General features: G+C 46.0%; 1 protein-coding gene across 1 annotated transcript in view; it reads right to left on the bottom strand.

Moving 5' to 3' along the window:
- Positions 1-21175, bottom strand: part of Loxl2 (lysyl oxidase like 2) — an 84321-nt gene that overhangs the window by 50183 nt on the left and 12963 nt on the right. The window contains exon 2 of the mRNA XM_036199565.1: positions 7246-7654. Coding sequence (XP_036055458.1) covers positions 7246-7609 — 364 coding nt within the window. The 5' untranslated portion in view covers positions 7610-7654. The remainder of the gene's footprint in view (positions 1-7245; positions 7655-21175) is intronic.

Here is a 21175-nt window from a genome sequence, read left to right as displayed (position 1 = left end):
ACTGCCAGGAGTTTGAGGCTAGACCAGGCTTCACAGTGAGTTCTGGACTAGCCTGGGCTACAGAGTGAGACCTTCTCTCTCTCTCTCTCTCTCTCTCTCTCTCTATCTATCTATCTATCTATATATATATATATAGTCCCAGAACAAAGGGAGAGAGGGAGGGAGGGATGAGGGAGGAACAGACATGGAAAGCGTGGCCTTGGGGAGGTGTTTGCATACCCACATTCACAGCAACACAATTCATAACTGCCAAGAGACGGAAACAGCGGACATCTGTTGACAAACTGCATACATATAAGGGCAAAACTGTAGAAGGGAAAATTCTGACGCATACTTCAACATACTTCAAATCTTGAGGACATTCTGCTAAGTGGGAAAAGCTGGTCATGAAAGGCCAAATATAGGAAGATTCCAACATAGAGTTCTCAAATTCTGAGAAAACAAGTAGGATAGGAATTGCCAGGGGCTGCGAGAAGGATGGGAGGTGGTTATTTAATGGGTCTGGAGTTTTGGTTTTGTAAGAATGTTCTGGAAATTGGTTGCATGACAATAGGAACATACTTAACATGACTGAACTGTATATGCACTTCAAATGGTTAAGATGTAAATATTCTTACTATATTTTGTTGCAATAAAAAATAAAAATATAAAAAGATGCCAGATTGTTTTCAAATAGTGATTTCGTAGGTGTGTGTGTGTGTGTGTGTGTGTGTGTGTGTGTGTGTATCTGCATAGATATGAAGGATTGCCCACATGTGTGCATGTACATTTGTGGAGGCCAGAGCTTGGCATTAGCATGACTTCCTCTAGTGATCTCTACCTTATTTTTTGCAACAGGGTCACTTCTCTGAATCTGGAGCTCAACAATTCAGCTAGGCTGACTGGCCCAACATCTTAATAGGTGGGACTGTCTCTGCCCCCCTGTGCAGGATTACATAGGTACAGCCTTCGTATTTGGCTTTTATGTGGATGCTAGGGATTTGAACTCAAGTCCTCATACCTGCACAGCAAACACTCCCCCCACCCCACCCCAAGCACTACAAAACCAAAGTAAACCGAGGCCATTTCTCCATAGGTCCTTTTAGAGGCCCGCAGAACAGAAGGGGCTAACAAACCTGTGTTTATGCCCTGTTTGCCACAGGCTTGGGTGACCAGTGACTCCATCAACAAACCTTGTGCCCTTTTCTAAAGTCAAAGTGACGTCCAACAGACAGGCTGCTACAAAGACCCAACAAGTTAACAAACGGGCCCAGGGACACGTCCGTCCGATCCTCTTTTCCTTCTAAGTAGAAAAGCCAGTGTATTATATGGTTCCCCTAGTGGGTGGGAGAGCCAGTGAAAACACTCCCATTATAGAGATTAGAAAACCGATGTGTGAAGCTGAGGTTCTTCCAGGCCACAGAGGACACGGGGCCAGTCTCCTGACTTGCAAGCCTGACTACAACGTGTGTACTCTGATGCCTGGCTGGTTGGGGCTCAAAGGACAGAGCTTTGGCCACATTGTGGGGACAATGAGTTGATTGAGAACATCTGGACTGAGGTTTTTCCAACCACTTTCTCAATCTGGGCTGGTTTCCAAGCCGTCAGGCTCCACTGAAACGCACGCTTGCTAATAGATGGCTGTTTCTACAGCAAGTATTTGTTTTACTACATACTAGCAACAGAAGGGCCCCTCCATCTTGCCAGCGAGGCTTCTTCCTCAAAACATTCTGAACTGAGCTGCTGAAAGGCAGATTGTGAAAAGAGGCAGTGCCCTTATTCCATCTGTAGCCAACTTGGGCATGGAGGATGGCTAGAAACTTTCTGTTTCCCACCCAGTGTGTGTTGTGTACATAATCTATATTGTACATATTGCACAAATTAATGGGGTTCAGCCAGGTGTGGTGGCACATGCCTGGATTTGCAGTACTAGGGGGGCAGAAGCAGGGAGATCACTCAGGAGTTTGAGGCCAGTCAGGGCTACCTACCAATGACTAGTCTCAAAGAGTGAGCTCATGATGACATTCTTGTGCATGCATATCCAGAACTTTGATATTACTCACCCCCACCATCTTCTCCTGCCCTTCAGCACTGCTGATCCCCTCCTCTTCCCAAATAGACTCCCTTCTGCTTTCAAGGCCCTTTCTGGTTGTTTTTGTTTTGTTTTCCAGACAGATTTTCTCTGTGTAGCCCTGGCTGTCCTGGAACTCACTATATAGACCAGGTTGGTCTTGAACTCAGAGATCCACCTGCCTCTGCTTTTCTGAGTGCTGGGATTAAAGACGTATGCCATCACTGCCTGGTTCAAGTCCTTCTTTTAAAGTCTAGATTTCACGTATGAGAGAAAACATGATATTTTTCTGGTTGGTTCTGGTTTGCTTCATTTCATATGATGGTCTCCAGTTTCATACATTTTCCCCAAAATGACATAATTTTGTTTTTGTGAAAGCTGACTAGTATTCCATGTGTGTACATGCATTTCCCTCATTCAGTCCTCTCTGTCTCTTTTTTTATTTTCATGTCAGGGTCTCATTATGTAGCTCTGGATGTCCAGGAACTCACTCTGTAGACCAGACTGGCCTTGAACTCACAAAGATCTACCTGCTTCTGCCACCCAAGTGATGGGATTAAAGGCATGTACCACTGTGTCCAGCTTTCAGGCATTTCTTGATGGATGTCTGGCTTAATTCCATCACTTGGCTACTATGAAAAATTCAGAATATCTTTAAAGGAACTGCATGGACCAGCAACACATGTGAAATCAGCACCCTGGGTACCCAGGGAACTGTTACTCAGCAGACCTGCTCTTTCCTGTACCTTTCATGCTCTCTTGTGGGAGTCTTGCTCTCTGTCATTCTTGACCATGGTGCTTTCCTATTAGATGGAGGACATGTAAATCTACACTTTGCTTAAGACAGTATCGCCACCCATGGTTTTCGATTTGGTCTGATTTCATGTCAATGTTTTCTCCAATATATCTAGTGCCCATCAGCTAGATTGTTCCGATTCCAACCCACTCAGCTTGTATGTCTGCCTGTGGGCATGTGAGGCAGTTCTAGGCACCTTGGGGACATTTAGATGCTAGGAAAGTGGTACTTGGGATGAGGCTCATATCTGGGACACAAAAAAAAAAAGCCATTCAGTCAGAAGCAAAATTGTTTTACTCTTTCCACTCAACTCACAGAAACCCATCTCCCAATGAAAGAAGTATGTAAACAAATTAACAAATGTTTTGGAAGAAGCGGAGCATAAATGAAATAGCGTTTGGGTGCTGAGTCCTTGGTTTGATCAGGGGAATGGAAATTATCCAGAGTTAGAACATGCAGGGTCCTCGGCCTTGTCAGTGTTGATACAGTTGGGCAGAGAATCCCCACCCTGTTTCAGGTTACTGCAAAAGCCCACCAGAGGGTATGAAATGGGCCAGCTGCCCTCTTTAGAAAGGGCCATGGCTTGCCTGGGCTTAGAAAGGTTTTAGGAGTTGAGACCTGCTTGCAGGTTACACTGAAAAGTCCAGGAGATTCCTGGTGATTGTCCTGTTTTTATTATGACAGCTTGAACCTTAGAGGTACCTGGAGACTCCAGGAGGGCAGCCTGCTATGAGGTCAGTTACATCATTCCCAGCCCAACCACAGAGCCTGACTCCCAGGTCAGACTCCACTGGGTACTACCACCAGCAGCAGACCCAGTAAGGACATTGGCCAGACTCTGGTCATCATACCCTATACTGTTTCCTCAACTGTTCTCTGTGTTCTCCCACACCAAAGCAGATCAGCCAGCTCGTATTTGCTCCAGTGCACACCATACACCCAGTGCTAAAATAAAATCTCCACTGAGGCTGCTGAAAACTTACATACACTTATATTTAGTATTTCTGTCACGGTGCAACAATACCACTTTATATGCACATGGATGGACTCTGTGTGTATGTGTGTGTATAAGAGTATGCACATGGGTGTGTGTGTGTGTGTGTGTGTGTGTGTGTGTGTGTGTGTGTGAACGTTTGTACATGTGCATGTGGAAAGGAGACCGGAGGACAACCTCAGGTGCTGACCACCTGATTTTGGGAGGCAGCTTTTCTTACTGGCCTGAAACTCTCCAGGTAAGCTAGAGTGGCTAGTCCATGAGCTCCATGATCTGCTCATCTCTACTTCCCAGAGATGGGATCACAAGTACATCCCACCGTGCTCAGCTGCCACCTCCACTTCTTGTGTGAGTGGGGGAGGGGTAGGAAGTGGGTAGAGACCAAACTTGGGTCTTCATACGCTCTTTATTGACTGAGCCATCTTCTCATCTCTCAGTCGGCTCAACTCTTAAATCCCTTGGCATTGCCCTGTTGAGTTCATCTAGTATCTGTTTCTCCCCATCCTTTCCTTAAACTACAGCTGTCATAACCCTCTATGGCTTCAGTGTCCACACAGATGGCCTTTAGAAGTTCAGTACTCGGTCACATCCTCTTTCTAGAGAGACCTTCTCGTCCTTGGCTCCTGCTGCTCTTCAAGGTCATGGCTGAGCCCTGGTTGTAATCTACAACTGTACCCTCCTCAATCACCATGTCAACCATCATGTTCTGAAGCTGTATCTCCCATCTTTCCAGCACATTCTTGTTAGTATTACTTCAGCCGAGATCCCTACCCATCAGTTAGAGTAGTTTTGCAGGGTCCCTCCTTCCTCCTCCTGTCTCTCCCTTCCTTATTCAGCATGGATTCTGTAAATCATCATTTTATAGCTACCTTTCAAGTCTTCTTCTTTCTCCTGAACCCTTTGATCTTTGGCATCCTTCAGTAGCAAAGTCCTACCCAACAAGTCAACCTGTCCTGCCACCCCCTGCTGGCTCCTGTGGGCAAAGATCCACAGATATTAGGTGACAGATTTGCTGCAAATATGATTAAAAAATAAATCTGTCACTGGGTAAAAGCCACCATTGTTGGAGAGTATTTGTCATAAAATTTTGAGGATACAATAATCTGGAATGGAAAATATAAATCTGACGTAAGCCCTGGATCACTCGGATAGCAGAATAAACAGATGTGGACATATGGACAAACACCCCAAGTTTAGTCAGAGTCAGGAAGTGGTTTAAAGGCCCCAGTTAATCAGTCTTGGCTGCTCTCATTGCCAAGTAACCCCGAACAAGCTTTCGGAACATGTGACTCTAAGCATGGGGTCTTAGGCCAGTTCTTCCATAGGAAACTCACCACTGCCTGGAGGTGAGGTATGCAGAAAATGGTACACCTTTCTTCCTGTCATTTCTAGAATAACTGAAAGGAGGGAGGGCTGAAGGGAGTTTAATTTGTCTATCTCACTGTCCCTCCATCCCGCTACAGATTCAGTCACATGCCACATGCCAAACTTTGAGATTAGCATGTCCTGGGTTAAGTCTGAAATGTTCTGCATTTTTTTAAGCTCATGCAGGAGAGTTTTGTATAGTTATCATGGCATTGGCCCTCTGGTCCAGAGAGTGTGGTCAGCTCACTCAAGTCCAATAGTCTAATTCATGACAAGGCCTGTGGTCAGCTCAGTCGGGAAGAAGGTACATGATTTACCAACCTGGAGTGGAGGCACAGCTCCTGGAAGAACACTGTGTGCACGCGCACGTGCATGTGCACGTGTGTGTGTGTGTGTGTGTGTGTGTGTGTGTGTGTGTGTATGTAAGCCTATGTGGACACCAGAGGTGTCGGGTACCTTATTCCACTTGACTTTTTGAGACAGGGTCTTTCACTGAACCTGGTGCCCACCAATTGGCTAGGCTGGCTGGCCAATGAGCTCCAGGGATCCACTTGTCTCCACTCCCTCAGCATTAAGGATTCATGTGCATGCCACCATGCCCAGCTTTTCTGTAGGTGCTAGATAGCCAAACTCAGGCCTTACATTTGCACAGCAAGCTCTTTCCCCACAGAGCCATCTCCTAGCCCCAAGAACATCTGTTTGCAAAGGATGCCTTTCACCCACACCTGCATTTCCAACTAGGGACACACCAATTCTCAAGGGTCCATCTTCCAGATGTCAATCACACGCCACACAAACATTCTGCTTAATGATGTACCAGCTGTACAACAGAGGTTCTCAGATACCACCCTTTTACCTGGTGACCTCAGAGTTGTTTTTGTGAGAATCCTTTATGATGCCACATGATGCTGAGATCACTAGCAACTACTCTTTTTTCAGAGCACATCTACATTGCAAAGCTATATTGTTAGCTCAGCATGGCTCTGAGCTAAGAGTTTGAGTCATGAAGACCTGCCCTCCCTCAAAACTCTCATAACTTCCCTTTTGTGTGTTTTCAAAAATTTTATTTAATTCTGTGTATGTGTGTTTCTCTGTGTGTAGGTGCATGCACGTGACAGCAGGTACCCTCAGAGTCCTCCAGAAGACTCAGACCACCCCCGCCCCACCCCCTGTGCTAGTTATAAGTTATTGTGAACCACCTGAGATGGATGCTGGGAATCAAACTCAGGTCCTTTAGAAAAGCAGCACATGCCGAGGCGTCTCTCTAGCCTCGCTATTTTGTTTTGATATTGTTGTTTTAGGATAAATTTATTTGACGCTAACACGGAAGGAAAGAAGAAGCCAACTCAAGGTTAACAATTCAGTGTGACTCTGTTCCTATGATGACCAATGCCATAAAAGCAAGCTAAAGTTAAAATAACAAGTTGAAGATATGTGTAGTAGTGCGCATTTGTAGTCCCAATGGTAGGAAGGCAGAGACAAGGGGATCCCTAAGGCTTGCTGGCCTAACTGCTTAGCCTACTTGATGAGTTCCAGGTCATCAAGAGACCTCAAAACAACAACAACAACAACAACAACAACAACACCTAGTTGAATAAAAGTGCACACACATACACAAATGTAGACACAATAAAATAATAATGATGATGATCTTCATGTGGGTAGAAATCTAGCCTGTGGAGCCCTTTTGAAAAAGAGTGAAAGCCCTACTTGGAGGGAGAAATCTGGATGCAGGAATGATATGGCAACCCCTAGACACGGAATGTGATGAGTACAGGCTATCACCGACTATCTTGGCTTGCCTGAGATGTATCCTGCTCAAAGAAGGAATAGCCTGGAGAGTTCATGATGGTTGCTCCCTCTATCCTTCCCTGGAGGGTCCTCCCACCAGCCTTCCAACAAGACACTACTTGCAGGGCAGATAGAAAACTCTTGGAAAGTCATGCTTAATAGCAATTACGGCTTTCTTTGCAGGCTAATCAGGGTGTATCTTGGCCTTGCTGCGTGATATATACTCAGCTTCACAGCACAGTCTCTTACCTTCCCCTGGGCCATAGGAAGAGCTTGCAGTCCAGGACTTGGCTTCCACATAACCCACTTCTCGGCAGACAACGTGGGCAGCATGGATGGAGAAGTCATCATCACACACAGTGCCCCACTGGCCTTCATAATAGACCTCCACACGGCCTTCATTATGCTTCCTCTTCTGGCCCGCCAGGCGTACCTGGATCTTGACCACATCAGAGGGCACCTGGTGCTGGCGGTACTCGGGAGCTGGCTGCTGGAAGTACTCAGGATACTGGAGCTGGTAGGGCCAGCTCTCATACTGTGCTAGGCTCAGGAAGGGCAGGAAGAGAAATACAGCCAAACAGCCATAGAAGCGTGAGCCAAGAGGCATCTCCATCCTTGTCCTGTGATGACAGGAGGTCAGGGTGGCAGCAGGAACTTCCTGGAAAAAGAGAGAGAGTCATTAGTCTAGGATAAAGGTTGTAGATATCTGTAAAGTGTTCTGTGATGTCACCTTTCTGACTCAGCCAACCCATTTCTGCTCCTATTTCATGTTTTGACCATACCAGTCTGAGTTCCCAAGGTCAAGCACCCATCCTCCTCATCTCTCAAATGCTGTCATCAGTACTCTTAACTAAATTTAAAGAAGACCTTTTCTTTTCTTCCTTAAATTTACTAACTTTTATGTATATGTGTGCATGGGCATGCATACCATTGTATGGGTGTGGAGGTCACAGGACACCTGTGGGAGTTGATTCTCTTATCTCACCATGTGGGACCTGGGGATTGAACTCAGGTCATCAGTCTTGGCAACAAGCTCCTTTACCTGCTAAGCTATCTCACTGGCCCTCTTTCTTTCTATCTTCCTTCTCCTACAATGGAGAAGTGGGCAGAGTTCAAGGGGACTGATGAAGGATGAAGGAAGCACCCTGGGTGTCAACAGAGGATAGCCATTACCTCTCAGGGTTTGAAGAGTCTCCCTGAGACACCCGTGGCTTCTAGAACTGAGCACAGCCAAGTGGAAAAGGCTCTCTTTCCTTTTGGATGAGATGGTGGCATCTGGGTTCTTTCTTCACTGAAGGGTCTCAGAGCCACCTACAGCAACCAGCAGGGAGGAGAGGCACAGAATATGCATAGGATGCTCCTCTCCCCCTGGCTTCTAATCTCTTCCTGGTACCTCTAATAGGTACACCCAACTCAACACAACAAGACAACATTAGGAGAGCTAATGAAGAAGTCTGCACCGGCTAGCCTCCTGGGTACAAAGCTGGTAGAGTGGGGGAATAGTGGGCCCCATGGGCTGGCTCCTGGGCACAAAGCTGGTAGAGAGGGAGAATAGTGGGCCCCTGGGCTGAGCTCCTGGGGCACAAAGCTGGTAGAGCAGGGGATTAGTGGGCCCCATGGGCTGGCTCCTGGGCACAAAGCTGGTAGAGAGGGAGAATAGTGGGTCCCAAAGGCAAATGCAAGCTTCTCAGAACACCTCCCTACTGTGTACTCCTTCCTTCTCCTCACAGCCCCAAGGCCCAGCTCAACCTAAGGCAGCTTCCCCAGTCATTTCCTGCTAAGGCAGATTTAGGATCTTCTGGTAAGTTCCCAGGGATTTTCAACAAGTCCAATTGGATGGCAAACTTTTTAGGGCAAAACTTAGATCTTAGTCTTCTCTGGTCTCTCCACGATAGATTTCAAAGCTTCATAGACACGTTTACTAAATGGATCTGGCTGCAGGAACTGAAACATGAGTGGAATATGGGGTCTGAGTGGTCTCCAGTGTATCAGGAAGTCTGAGAGGATCCTCTGGGACCCTGCACAGTTCTCCAGGGCCAGGTGGCCTTGTTCCCATTGGACATGTGTGGGAAACCTTGCACTGTGCTGTCAGCATCAGTATCTGAGTGATCAAGTGACCTCGGCCTTGGCTGATATTCTGCAGATTATGAGACTTAGCGTTCTGTTGGCAGAGGGCTGCTGTCACTTCCTTTGAAAATGACTGGAGCAAACTGGGCATAGTGGCACACGCTTTTAACCTAAGAATTTGGGAGGCAGTGGCATCTCTGTGAGTTTGGGGCCAGCCTGGTCTATATAGTGAGCTCAAGTTCCAGAAGAGCCAGACTCTGTCTCAAAAAAGCCAAATAATAATAAGAAGAAATAAGAAAAGAAAAAGAAAAACTAAAAGGATGGAACAAAGAAGGAGGATGAGGTCTGCAGGCAAGTGGAACACACCATTGGGGAAGTTAGGAGGACCCTGTGGCCATTTCTTTCCTATTTATAGGGGATGTAAGGTTTTGAGAGCAGACTGCTCCTAACACACAGAGGAGGGGCTAAGCTCTTTGTGTGGAAGTAGAGGAGGGCTGAGGAATCCAGCATCAAGGAGGGCATGTCTTCAGTGAGAACAAGCTAGAGCTAGCTGAACTGAGTATGAATCCTCATTCTGATATTTATCAGTTGTGCAACCTTGGACAAAACATTTAACTTCCCTGCACATCCACTCCCTCCTCTGTTAAATGTAGGTCATAATCATTTGCAGCCTACAGAACCGTTCTTAGCACTAACTGAATGGCACCCCAGGAGCACTGCAGAAGGAGTATTTGCTAAATGAAAAGTTATGTTCTTCAAGGTTGTGGGCATCACAGCCAGTGGGAATCTAAGTGTGACTCTGAAGGGAGACCTCGTGTGTTATCCTCAGGTAACTCAGAGACTGGGGGACCATGGGTGAGTCTCAAGGAGGAAGCAGGTTGAGATGTGAGAGCCCCAAAGGCAAAACCAGGAGCTGCAGCTGGAAACCGCAGAGGCCTACACACTTCAACCATACTCGAAGGGGCGAAGGGGCGGAGGAGCACAGTCCTCAGTTCAGAGTACTTTACTCTCGAGGAAGGCCTGGCTAACCTACCCTGGGCTGGGGCCACCCAAGCCACCTGTGTTCTGCCATGAAGAGAGGCAATCCTTTGTACGTGAGTGCTCTGTGTGTTCACTAAGAGGAAACACCGTCTGTTATCACCAGAGGCCCAGCAATTCTCATCCTCTGACACTCAAACAGGCCCAGAAAGTGATGGGGTTCCTGCACTGGGATCCTCAGTCTGCACCTGGCTTATGCTTTGACATCTACAGCAGAGTGCTTCTAACCCTGCCCTCCAAAGACCACGCTCCTCAAGGAGACCTTGCCAGGTCCTGTTAGGCACAAACAAAGGTGCTCTCCAGCTGCCTTAAAATCACATGTTGCTTGCGTTTAACTCTGTTACCATTAGGCTTGGTGACCGGAACCTCAACCCTGAGGGTTCCCATGAAGCAACATATCTGTTTCTGCTACACAGACTCGTTTGTATTAGAAAAATCCTGCCATAAACAGCTATAAAACAGTAGATAAACATACTGAAAACACAGATTATGTACCGTATCACATTTTGCTCAACAAAAGACTCTACCTATGGAAATGACCCTATAAGTTTATAATGGAGATAAAACAGTTCTATCACCTGGTAACACAGTAGCCATCCCAACATCACAGCATACTGCACCCCTGCATTTTTCATGTTTGCTGTGATGGCAGCGGGAATGAACCCACTGTATTGTCTTTGTCTAAAAGTGCAGTAACGCTGAAGCATAGCATACTGCTATGATAACGACTTTACTACTTTATGCTTTGGTTGTTATTTGTTTGTTTTTGCGGGTTTTATTTTGTTTGGTTTCAGACATGGTCTGACTCTGTAGCCTAGGCTGAATCAAACTCATAGTGATCCTTCTGCCTCAGCTTCCAAGTACGGGAAGTACAGGCGCAAGCAACCACACCCACAGCCGTGGCTTGTTCCATCACTCCTTTGCCGTGGTTCCTTCTGCTCATGAACAACATTGAATGTAAAACGCCGTACTGTGTCACGCCCACAACAGTCTTACACAGCTTGTTTACAAGTCTCTGGATTGCCTCAAGAGGCCACCTGGAGGGATCCGATGTCCACCATCCAAGTTTGCGAGGGAAACATTCTAGGATGTTTAAACAATGCCTGAGTGTCCTGTCCCATCCATGCCCCGTGCACCCCACCCCCACCTGTCATTAGGTGAAATCTGACAGTGAAAGGCTACTGAAGCTGCATGGGCTCAAAGAGCCAAGGATCCAGAGAGAAAGGATGTACATTGAGATGCACTTACATAGGTCTCTGCTTTTCCCGAGACAGTGTCCAGTAGGTTGGAGAGCTCAGTGAAATTTTCAGTGGCCCTTCAAGGACTGACAAGATAGAAATCAGAAGGACTGATGATAGAGACAAATTAGGACATGAAGTGTAAATAACATGTACGGAAACCCAGGGAGAGGAGAGGAAGAATGTATGGAGGAAGCATTTAAGAGCAATGGTGAAGAATTTTCCAACACTGATGAACAGTAGCAAGACCCTCAGAGAGGAAAGCACGTCTGGGCACAGGGACTGTGGAAAATCAGAGCCTGAGGAAATCTCACATATAGCCGGAAGGGAATGGGTATGCTACATCTGAAGACCATCAGGAAGCCTCTCCACAAAAACGAGGACGCAAAAAGATAACAGGGTAACCTTTTCTAAGGGCTGACAGAGTAACAGCAGTCTATGTGCATGGGGGAAGGGGGGACGAAGATGAGGACACGGAGACAAACAAATACAGAGGTACCAGAAGGAGATCTTTAGGTCAAAGGAAAAGTAGCCCCAGTAATGGTGTGGAGGTTTAGGAAGGAATGAAAAGACGGAATAGAAAACTACATGAGCACACCTGAATGCAAACCCACTGTGTAAAACAATAACAATATCCACGTCCTAAAATATCTGCACTGTGGACTGGTGAGGTAGCTCAGTGGTAGGGCACTTGCCTATCATGAGTGACCCTGGGTTTGGTACTCAGAGTTCCATCATGACCATAATAATAAACAGCAACAACTCTGTGTGTGTGTGTGTGTGTGTGTGTGTGTGTGTGTGTGTGTGTGTGAGAGAGAGAGAGAGAGAGAGAGAGAGAGAGAGAGAGAGAGAGAGATTAAAATGCTGGAAACAGCAGCACAAAAGGCAGACAGGATTAAAGTGTAAAGTGTGTGGTCTGGGCAATGGCACAAGTCTATTTCCTTTTTTTTGTTTGCTCGTTTGCTTCTTGAGACAAGGTTTTCCTTGTGTAGCCCTGGCTGTCCTAAAACTCGATCTGTAGACCAGGCTGGCCTCGAACTCACAGAGATCCGCCTGCCTCTGCCTCCCAAGTGCTGGGATTAAAGGCGTGCGCCACCACCTCCTGGCTACAAATCTATTTCCTAGCAGATTTAACAAGCTTTGACAGATGCATGCCCTAAAGTTTGTGTTAATCACCCTAAGAACAGCAAAACAAGAGAAGTCGAACAGGTTACTACAGTGGGTAAATAAAGGAATTCTAAAAAAAAAAAAAAAATTACTTGACGTGTGAACTTGCTGTTGCTTGTGATGAAGTACCTGGGACAATTGATTTGTAAGGAGGAAGGATTCACCTTGACTCACAGCTTCAGAAGTTTCAGTCCATGGTCCAGTGGTCACATTACTTTGGGCATGTGGAGGCTCCAAGTATAATAGAAGGGGCACATGGCAAAGGAGGTTGCTCTTCTCCAGGGAATAAAGAGAGGGAGAAGAACTTGGGGCTCCAATGTCTCTCTCATCTCCCTCTCTCTCCTTCTCTGGTGTTTGCACTTGTGTGGAGGCTAGGGCAGACTTCCTCAATTGCTCTCCCCCTTATTTTTTGAGACAGGGTCTCTCCATTGAACTCGAAGCTCACTAACTCAGCTCCCTTGGCTGGCCAGCAAGCCCCACAGGACCCATCTGTCTTTACCCCCACCCCCTGGGATTACAGGTATATGCCACCATGCCCAGCTCTTATGTGGGTACTGAGCACCTGAACTCAGGGCTCCATTATTATGCAGCAAGCACTTTACCAACTGAGTCATCTCCCAGCCCCCCAGTATTCCTTTTGAAGGCATGCCCCCACAGCCTAACTTCTTTCTACTAGGCTTCATCTCCTAAAGCAGTGGTTCTCAACCTGTATGTAGCCACCCCTCTGGGGACTGAATGACCCTTTCATGGGGTTTGCACATCAGATATTTACATTAATGATTCCTAACAGTAGCAAAATTACAGTTGTGGAGTAGCAATGAAAATAATTTTATGGCTGGGGGTCAGCACCACATGAGGAACTGTATTAAAGGGTCGTGGCATCAGGAAGGTTGAGAAGCGCTGTCCTAAAGGTCCCACTACTTCCCAATCATGGCAAGGACTGAAAACAAAATACAGCCTTTTTGAGACTTTAGAAAAGTACTATAGATGCTCCAATTAAAAGGCAAAAGTCACCAAAACGGATTGAATAATACAATCAAACTACATAGTCTTCCGAAAGACTCACCATGAAAAGATAGAGGAAGATGCACCGTGTGCAGCTCAGCCAAGAGAAAGCTGGCCCCAAGTGAGAGAATGCTGGCTCCAGGACAAGACTACCAGAGCCTGAAGGGCACAGCTAACGAAAGAGTCAGTCTGCCAGGAAGATACAACTGTGTGATGTGCATGGGTCGTTTCAACATGCACGAGACAAATACTAACAGAATGAAAAGGAAATTAGATCCATCAGCCAATCCTTAGCTGCTGTGCAGATTTTCCACACAAGACAGTTTCTGGCACTGAATCCAGAAACAATAAGATTAACAACCTGATAGTTCACGAGTTTCTGGAAGCTGTATTCAACCACTCCACAGGACAGATTCCCTTCAAGGACACACAGATTTGCCAAAATGAACCCCAAGTTGAGTCAACATCAAGTCTCAACACTGTCAATGAAACCACACACTGGACTGTCTGGCCAAAGGAGAATTTAGTCAGGTACCAAGGCTGAAAACCTAACAAGCATTTGTCTGTTTTGTTTCTAATAACACAGACTGTGAACTCAGTAAATTCTGAAGAAGCTGGAGATGTTGGTAGAGTGCTTACTAGCAAGCACAAAGCCTGGGGTTCCATCATTAGCATTACCTGTAGTCTCAGCACGTGAGAAATGGAAATGAGAGCATTTTGAGTCCAAGACCATCCTCAACTACACAGCAAGCTTAGGCCAGACTAGGCTATATAAGACACTTTCAAGATGTTTTAGATGCTGGCTCTTCTGGTTCAATTCAAGGTCACCTGACAGTGACCTCCACTGTCAAAGTTTAAAGGCTAACACGGGACATCACATGGCAAAGGACATGAGCGTGTGTGTGTGTGTGTGTGTGTGTGTGTGTGTGTGTGTGTGTGTGTGTTTGTGTGTGTCTTCTCATGCCTTCTTCTTTGAAACCAGGATTCAGTGAGGGTCCCTACTGTGATGATTTTAACTAATTCTGGTCACTTCCCCAAGGCCCTACCTCTGAACACTGAAATCAGGTTCCATTTCTGCTTTAAACATGCAGCAAGGAAGGAATGAACCCTTGGACACACACTTCTAACTATGAAGTTAGAGAATCCCTAAACATTATGACAATGAAATACTGTTCATCTCCTTCCAGCTCTCAAGGCCACATGCATTTATTTGTCTGGCTGACTCTCAGACACCCTTCTCAGGTGAGGCCAGGCTCTAAGTTCTCGGCTGTGGCAGACATGACACTCTAGTATGGTGCACCTCTAGGACATCGGTGAATGCCCAAGGGCTGAACTACATGAGCCTAGGTGACCTGGCTCTGAATTCTGGGGTTTTGCTTTGTCTTGTCTTGCTTTTGTCTTTGATGCTTCCCCTTTGGGTTTTTGTTTGTTTTGTTTTTGAGATGGGTCTCACTGTGTAGCCCAGGCTGGCCTGGAACTGGATAGAAGTCCTCTTACCTCCACCTCCTGAATGCTGGCATCCATCAGCACACCCAGCTCTTTAAAGCTACCTTTCTTTCTTTCTTTCTTTCTTTCTTTCTTTGTTTGCTTCTTTCTTTCTCTTTCTTCCTTCCTTCCTTACTTTCTTTCCTTTTTTGGAAATTAAGAAAGTCAGTGACCTGCCACAGGTCAAGCTGAGTGATTTCCAACTACATTAAAACACACACACACACACACACACACACACACACACACACACACACACACACACACCTGACTCCTATGTTTCTCAAATAGGAGCTATCCCCCATTCACAGTTTCAGACTCCCATCCTCAATTTCATGGGAAAACATTATGTGGAAAATTCTAAGAATAAACAACTCATTCCTTTTAAATGGTGCAGTTATTTCAAGTGATGTGATGACAAAATCTGATGCTGACCTACACCATGTCCCTCTGCCTCCTCTATCCATGATGTCAATCACCCCTTGGTACACTGTATCTTGTATCTTGGCTGTCTACACCCCCAACCCATTCTTTAGTCAGTAGCTTATCTTATCACCACGCTGATAATGGACCCATCCCAGTGTGAAGTACCAATGTTCAGGTAACCATTGTTGTAGCAGTGATGGCCCCAGAGCATGAGAGCACAGAGGCTGGAAAGCTCGGATAGGAAAGAACAAAGCCACCACGTGCTTCCTCAGGATAGAGAAGACTCACAAGCCAGGACAGTGAAAACCAGCAGGATGAGATGCCTGGAGAAAGAGTGTCCTCGTTAAGGTTGTTTTTACGCTGTGGTAAACACCGGGACCAAAAGCACGGGGAGGAAAGGGTTTGTTTGGCTTCCACATCCCAGGTCACACTCCTCCGTCACTGAAGGGACTCAAAGCAAGAAATCAAGGCAGGAATGTGGAGGCAGGGACTGGGGCAGAAGTCATGGAGGGGTGCTGCTTACTGGCTTGCTTCTCGCCACTTGCTCAGCTGGCTTTCTTATATATGCCAGCTCAGGGATGGCTCCACCCACGGTGAGCTGGGCCCTGCTATATCAGTCATTAATGGGGAAATGCCCTACAGACATGCCCACGGGTCAATCACATGGAGGTGGTTCCTCCATTGAGAGTGCCTCTTTCCAGGTAAAGTCTAGCTTGTATCAAGTCGACCAAAAACTAAGAAGCACAAAGAGAGAAAGCAGAGAAGATGCACTGAAGTTGTACTGGAGTGTACAATTTTTATTTCACTATGTGCTGTGAATCTCTTACCAGGTGTGGTAGTTTGAATGTAATTGACCCGCATAAGCTCATATGGAATGGCACTATTGGGAGGTGTGGCTTTGTTGAAGTGTGTCACTGTGGGGGTGGGCTTTGAGGTCTCTTTTGCTCAAGCTTTGCTCAGTGTGACACACAGAGTCCACTTCCTGTTGCCTGCATGATGTAGGACTCATGGCCCACTTCCTGTTGCCTTCTGACCAAGATGTAGTCAGCAACCATGTCTGCCTACATGCCTACATGCTCCCCACCATGATGATAATGGACTGAACCTCTGAAACTGTAAGCAAGTCACCCCAATTAAATGCTTTTCTTTATAAGAGTTGCCATGGTCATGGTGTCTCTTCACAGCAATAGAAACCATAAGACATCAGGCTTTAATTTACAAATTAAATTCCATCATTGGAATGCATCTCCAGGGGGAGACAGCATGATCTGTGTAGGGATCCGTGCTACCTCTGACTTCACACACCCACTGGGGGTCATCCTCATCTGATGGCACGTCCTAGGCAGGGTTGTCCAACCTTTCAACACTGTCACCTACAGTCTGGGCTGCTCATAGCTCTCCTGGGACACCTGTGGCCTGTGGGCTGCAGGCTGGATGACCACGGTTGTGAAATATCAACAAGAACTTTATCCCAAGGAGGAAATCAAGGCACGGAGGCTCAGAAGTTAGGCTGTTCTGGTAGGAAGCATAAGCCAGTATCTGAATGTGGGTCACCAGGTGGCCAAGGCTGTGCCCTGCCCTGTGCTCTGTGGCCCTTGTCCCCACTCCAAGGGTTTCAGAGTCTTGAAGAACCTCTAATCTTGTTCCAGGAAAAAATGGGAAAAAAAATGTGATCTTGTAATTTAAAAAGAGAACTTTTAATTTCTGGCTTTGCATGCCTATAGACTGCTACACCCGGTTCCCCAGACTCCATGGGTGTGTCTGCTACACAGTTCCACATCTTCCCTAAAAAGGGGCTCTTGGCTTCTTCGCTTCTTCTGCTCTACCGTCACATGTCCGATTCAGCTACTTTTCTCTTAAAAATATTTTTAATGTGCTTCTCCCTCTCTGTTGGGAAAGTTATGCATATCAATGATAAAGATCTGAGTAAATGAAAACTGGGAAAAGGGAGAAAGAAAACATGTCACACAGCTGTTGGGACAATCGCCATCAAAGCTGCAGTGCTCACTCTCCGTCTCAACTCTATCTATTGACTTTAAAAAATTTGAATCACTGCGCATGCCTACAGCCCCCATACCGAGTTTGAAAAACCATGGGCTACACAACAAGTTTAAGGCCAGCCTCAGGTACATAGTGAAACACTGTGTCAAAAAAACAAGGGTTGGGGATATCATTTATGGGTAGAGTGTTTGCCTGGCATTTGCAAATCACTGGGTTCAATTCCAGCACTGGGGACTGAAAACCAATTGGAATCCTTTCCTACACATTGCCTAGGAAACTGAGATGTCTTGATCTCTCTATCTCTCTGTAGATCAGGCTGACCTTGATCTCACAGAGATCCATTTGCCTCTGCCTCCCAAGTGCTGGGATTAAAGGTGTGCACCACCATGTTCATCTTGAAAAGTGCTTTTTAAAGGCAGGTTGTAGTTTATATAGAGAGTTTTATGATGGCTACATAGAGAGACCCTGTCTCAAAAAACCACACACACACACACACACACACACACACAATTTTTAATCAAATAGTATGCTTTTTAATCAAATAGTATATTTGTCTAATTTTTCTTCTATATAATTATTATTTATTATTGTGGTTGTTAATCTTGATGGTGAACTGGTAGATTGAGAGATACCTAAGAATTTAGGAGAGAACACTTCTGCATGTGTGTCTGTAGGGGTGTCCAGAAAGGATGACTTTAAGTGGGGGAGGAGAGTGGCACCAGCCAGTAGGATGTCTCCTGGATGAAGGACAGGAAGTGCCACAGCACAGGTACTATCTGCTTCCTGGCTGCCATGTGTGATGCTTTTCTCTGCCATACCCTCCTCACCATGATGAGCTGATGCCTCTGAAACCATGAACCAAAACAAATCTTCCCTCTCTAAAGTTGTTTTTCAGGGCTGGAGGGATTGCTCAGTGGTTAAGAGCACTGACTGCTCTTCCAGAGGACCAGGGTTCAAGTCCCAGCACCCACATGGCAGCTCACAGCTGTCTGCAATTCCAGTTCCAGGGGACCAGACACCCATGGCAAAACACCAATGCACATAAAATAAAAATAAATAAATTTAAAGTTGTTGTTCTCCAGTATTTTGCCATAGTGACACCAAATTACATTTATAGAACATTCAGTCATGCAGAGAGACTATAATCCTACTTCTAAATCTCTTTGCCAGTATGTACATGGTTGAAATGAAAATTCCTATTGCTAAAATGTTGTACAGCCTTGGGATGCATTCCTGAAAGTAAACTAAGTAGGCAAAAAGTATATTAAAAAAAGCCACCACTTCAACACGCCCTCACAGAAAGACAGTCATTTTTCCACTATGGTCAGCTGCATGGAGGTTTCCCTGCACTGATAGGCAAACATAATATTTTGCTTTAATTAGCATTGCTTGGGCTACCCACATTCTTTCTTTGGAGATCATGTCTTTGTGCCTCCCCCGCTTTCCTATTTCCTCACTGCTTTGTATGATTCACCTCTAAGCTGGCATCCAACCAACCCACAAGAGTGTAAGGTTCCAGGCATCCCAGAAGACCAAACACCCAAAGCAGTGGAGCTGTGCTGACCCCATAGCTCTAGGCTCCTCTTTACTTCGAACAGAAGTAGTGATTGTTTCTCGCCTTTTCTGACACCTGAACATAAACCTACATGGTAAATTCTCCATCCGATTCTCCAGATACATGGAGACATCTGGAAGGATGGTGGTGCCTCTTGTCTTCTTCAGACTTGCTCCATCAGCTCCTGCAGAAGTCAGGACAAGGGCTTGAGAGGTGACAGGGCAGTTGAGAGCACTTGTTGCTCTTGCAGAAGACCCAAGTTCAATTCCTAGCACCCACATCAGGTGGCTCATAACCATGTCCAACAGACAGACAGACAGAGAGCGAGAGACAGAGAGACAGATAGACAGAGACACACATAAAAATAAAATAATTAAAAGAAAAAAGAAAGGGGTTAGGGAGATGGTACAGGGGCTAAAAAGTGTTTACTGTGAAAGCAAAAGGATTTGAGTCCAAACCCTGATCAGCCACATAAAAGCTGAGCATGGGTCATATATGCCTGTAACCCAAGTATTAGATATGGAGACAGGTGGATCCTGGGTGCTTGATGGCCAACCAGCCTAGCCTAGACAGAAGGCTTCAAATTCAGCTAGAGACTCTGTCTAAAAAAAAAAAAAAAAAAAAAGCAATAGAAGGAGAAATCCAATGTCTTGCCCTGGCCTCAGCATAGATGTGCATGGGCATTGTGTAGTACCATACACCATGAGGGGGTGGAGGGAAGAAAGGGTAGGAGAGGAAAGAGAAGGGAAGAAGGAAGAGAGACAGAGGGGGGAAGAAGGGAGAGAGGGAGCCTCATCTCTACACATCTCTACACTATTGAGAAAGTGGTCAGACAGCAGAAAGAACCATCTTCAGCATCTCTCTGAACTCCTCTGAGGTGTCTCTTCCTATCCAGAGTCTCAGAACAGTCCACAGTAGGCAAGTTACATCATAGACGTCATGGGAATTCTGGAATCCTTGGTCTGTGAGCAGAGGGTGTCGGCCAACTGGGTCAGGCGGACATGGCGGATGACTGCAGACTCCGCAGCTCGGTCCACACATACTGAGGTTGTGCAAGCTGTGGGGGTCTGCTCCATAAGACTTTCTTTGAAGAATATCCTACTGAATATCACTTGAGTGACACACACGTGGGAACTTTGCAGCAGATGTTCCTAAGGACTCATCTGGTGGAGCCCAGGGAAAGGTCAGCATCAGAGGGCTGTGAGCAGCGTGACTAAGGACTCAAGTATCTGACTGGCAGAATCAAAAACACTGACTTCTGCAAGGGGGTTGCTTACCACTGTTGCTTATCAGAAAGTGATAAATTTTGTCCCCAGTATTTTCTCGCTGGCTTGCAATTCGGCAGGTAAGGATATTCTTACACTACATTCAATCCACTTGAGAATACAGTGTCCACTAAGCCCTCCTGACAAGAGATGCTGGGATACCAGGGCTGTCTGAGAGCTATGTGGAAAGAATTCACTCACCCAGTGGGTCTCAGGGTCCCAGGACTTCTTTAGGAACATCACCTCCCCAAGGCCTTGTACATGGCTCTTGTCTAACAGTCAGTGACCACTCAGGCTGTCCCCATACTCGCCCTCCACACACAACAGATCATTGCTGCTTCCGCACTAACAGCAAGCAACATACACAAGGATTTTGGGACCACTTGGAACTGGGTTCAAATTCCATGTCCACTGCTCATTAGCATGGGGAACACCAGGTCTACTTAGGTTTTCTAGTCTTAGTAATCCTGTAGACATGAAAGGATGCATTCTTTTTTCTTTTTCTTTTCTTTTCTTTTCTTTTTTTTTTTTTTTGTGTAGTTTTGCTGCCTGTCTGGATCTCGCTCTGTAGCCCAGGCTGGCCTCGAACTTACAGAGATCCTGAGTACTGGGATTAAAGGTGTGCACCACCACTGCCTGGCTAAGGATACATTCTTTTTTTTTTTTTTTCTTTTCTTTTTTTCCAGAGCTGAGGACCAAACCCAGGGCCTTGCACTTACTAGGCAAACGCTCTATCAATGAGCTAAATCCCTAACCCCTAGGATACATTCTTAAAAACAATCTTTACATGAAAATAAGAAACACCTACTTCATGAGATTTTTTTTTTGTAAAAAGAATCAAGGAAAAAGTTTCTTGAATCTCTGGCCCACCATTGGTTTTCAAATATGAATAGTTGGTATCTTGGTTCAGGCTGGTGTTAAATTCCTGGTCC

This window comes from Onychomys torridus, chromosome 9 (assembly GCF_903995425.1).
Source record: "Onychomys torridus chromosome 9, mOncTor1.1, whole genome shotgun sequence".
Lineage (NCBI taxonomy): Eukaryota > Metazoa > Chordata > Mammalia > Rodentia > Cricetidae > Onychomys > Onychomys torridus.
Note: the sequence above shows the minus strand (reverse complement) of the source record. Positions and strands in the feature narration are given on the sequence as shown.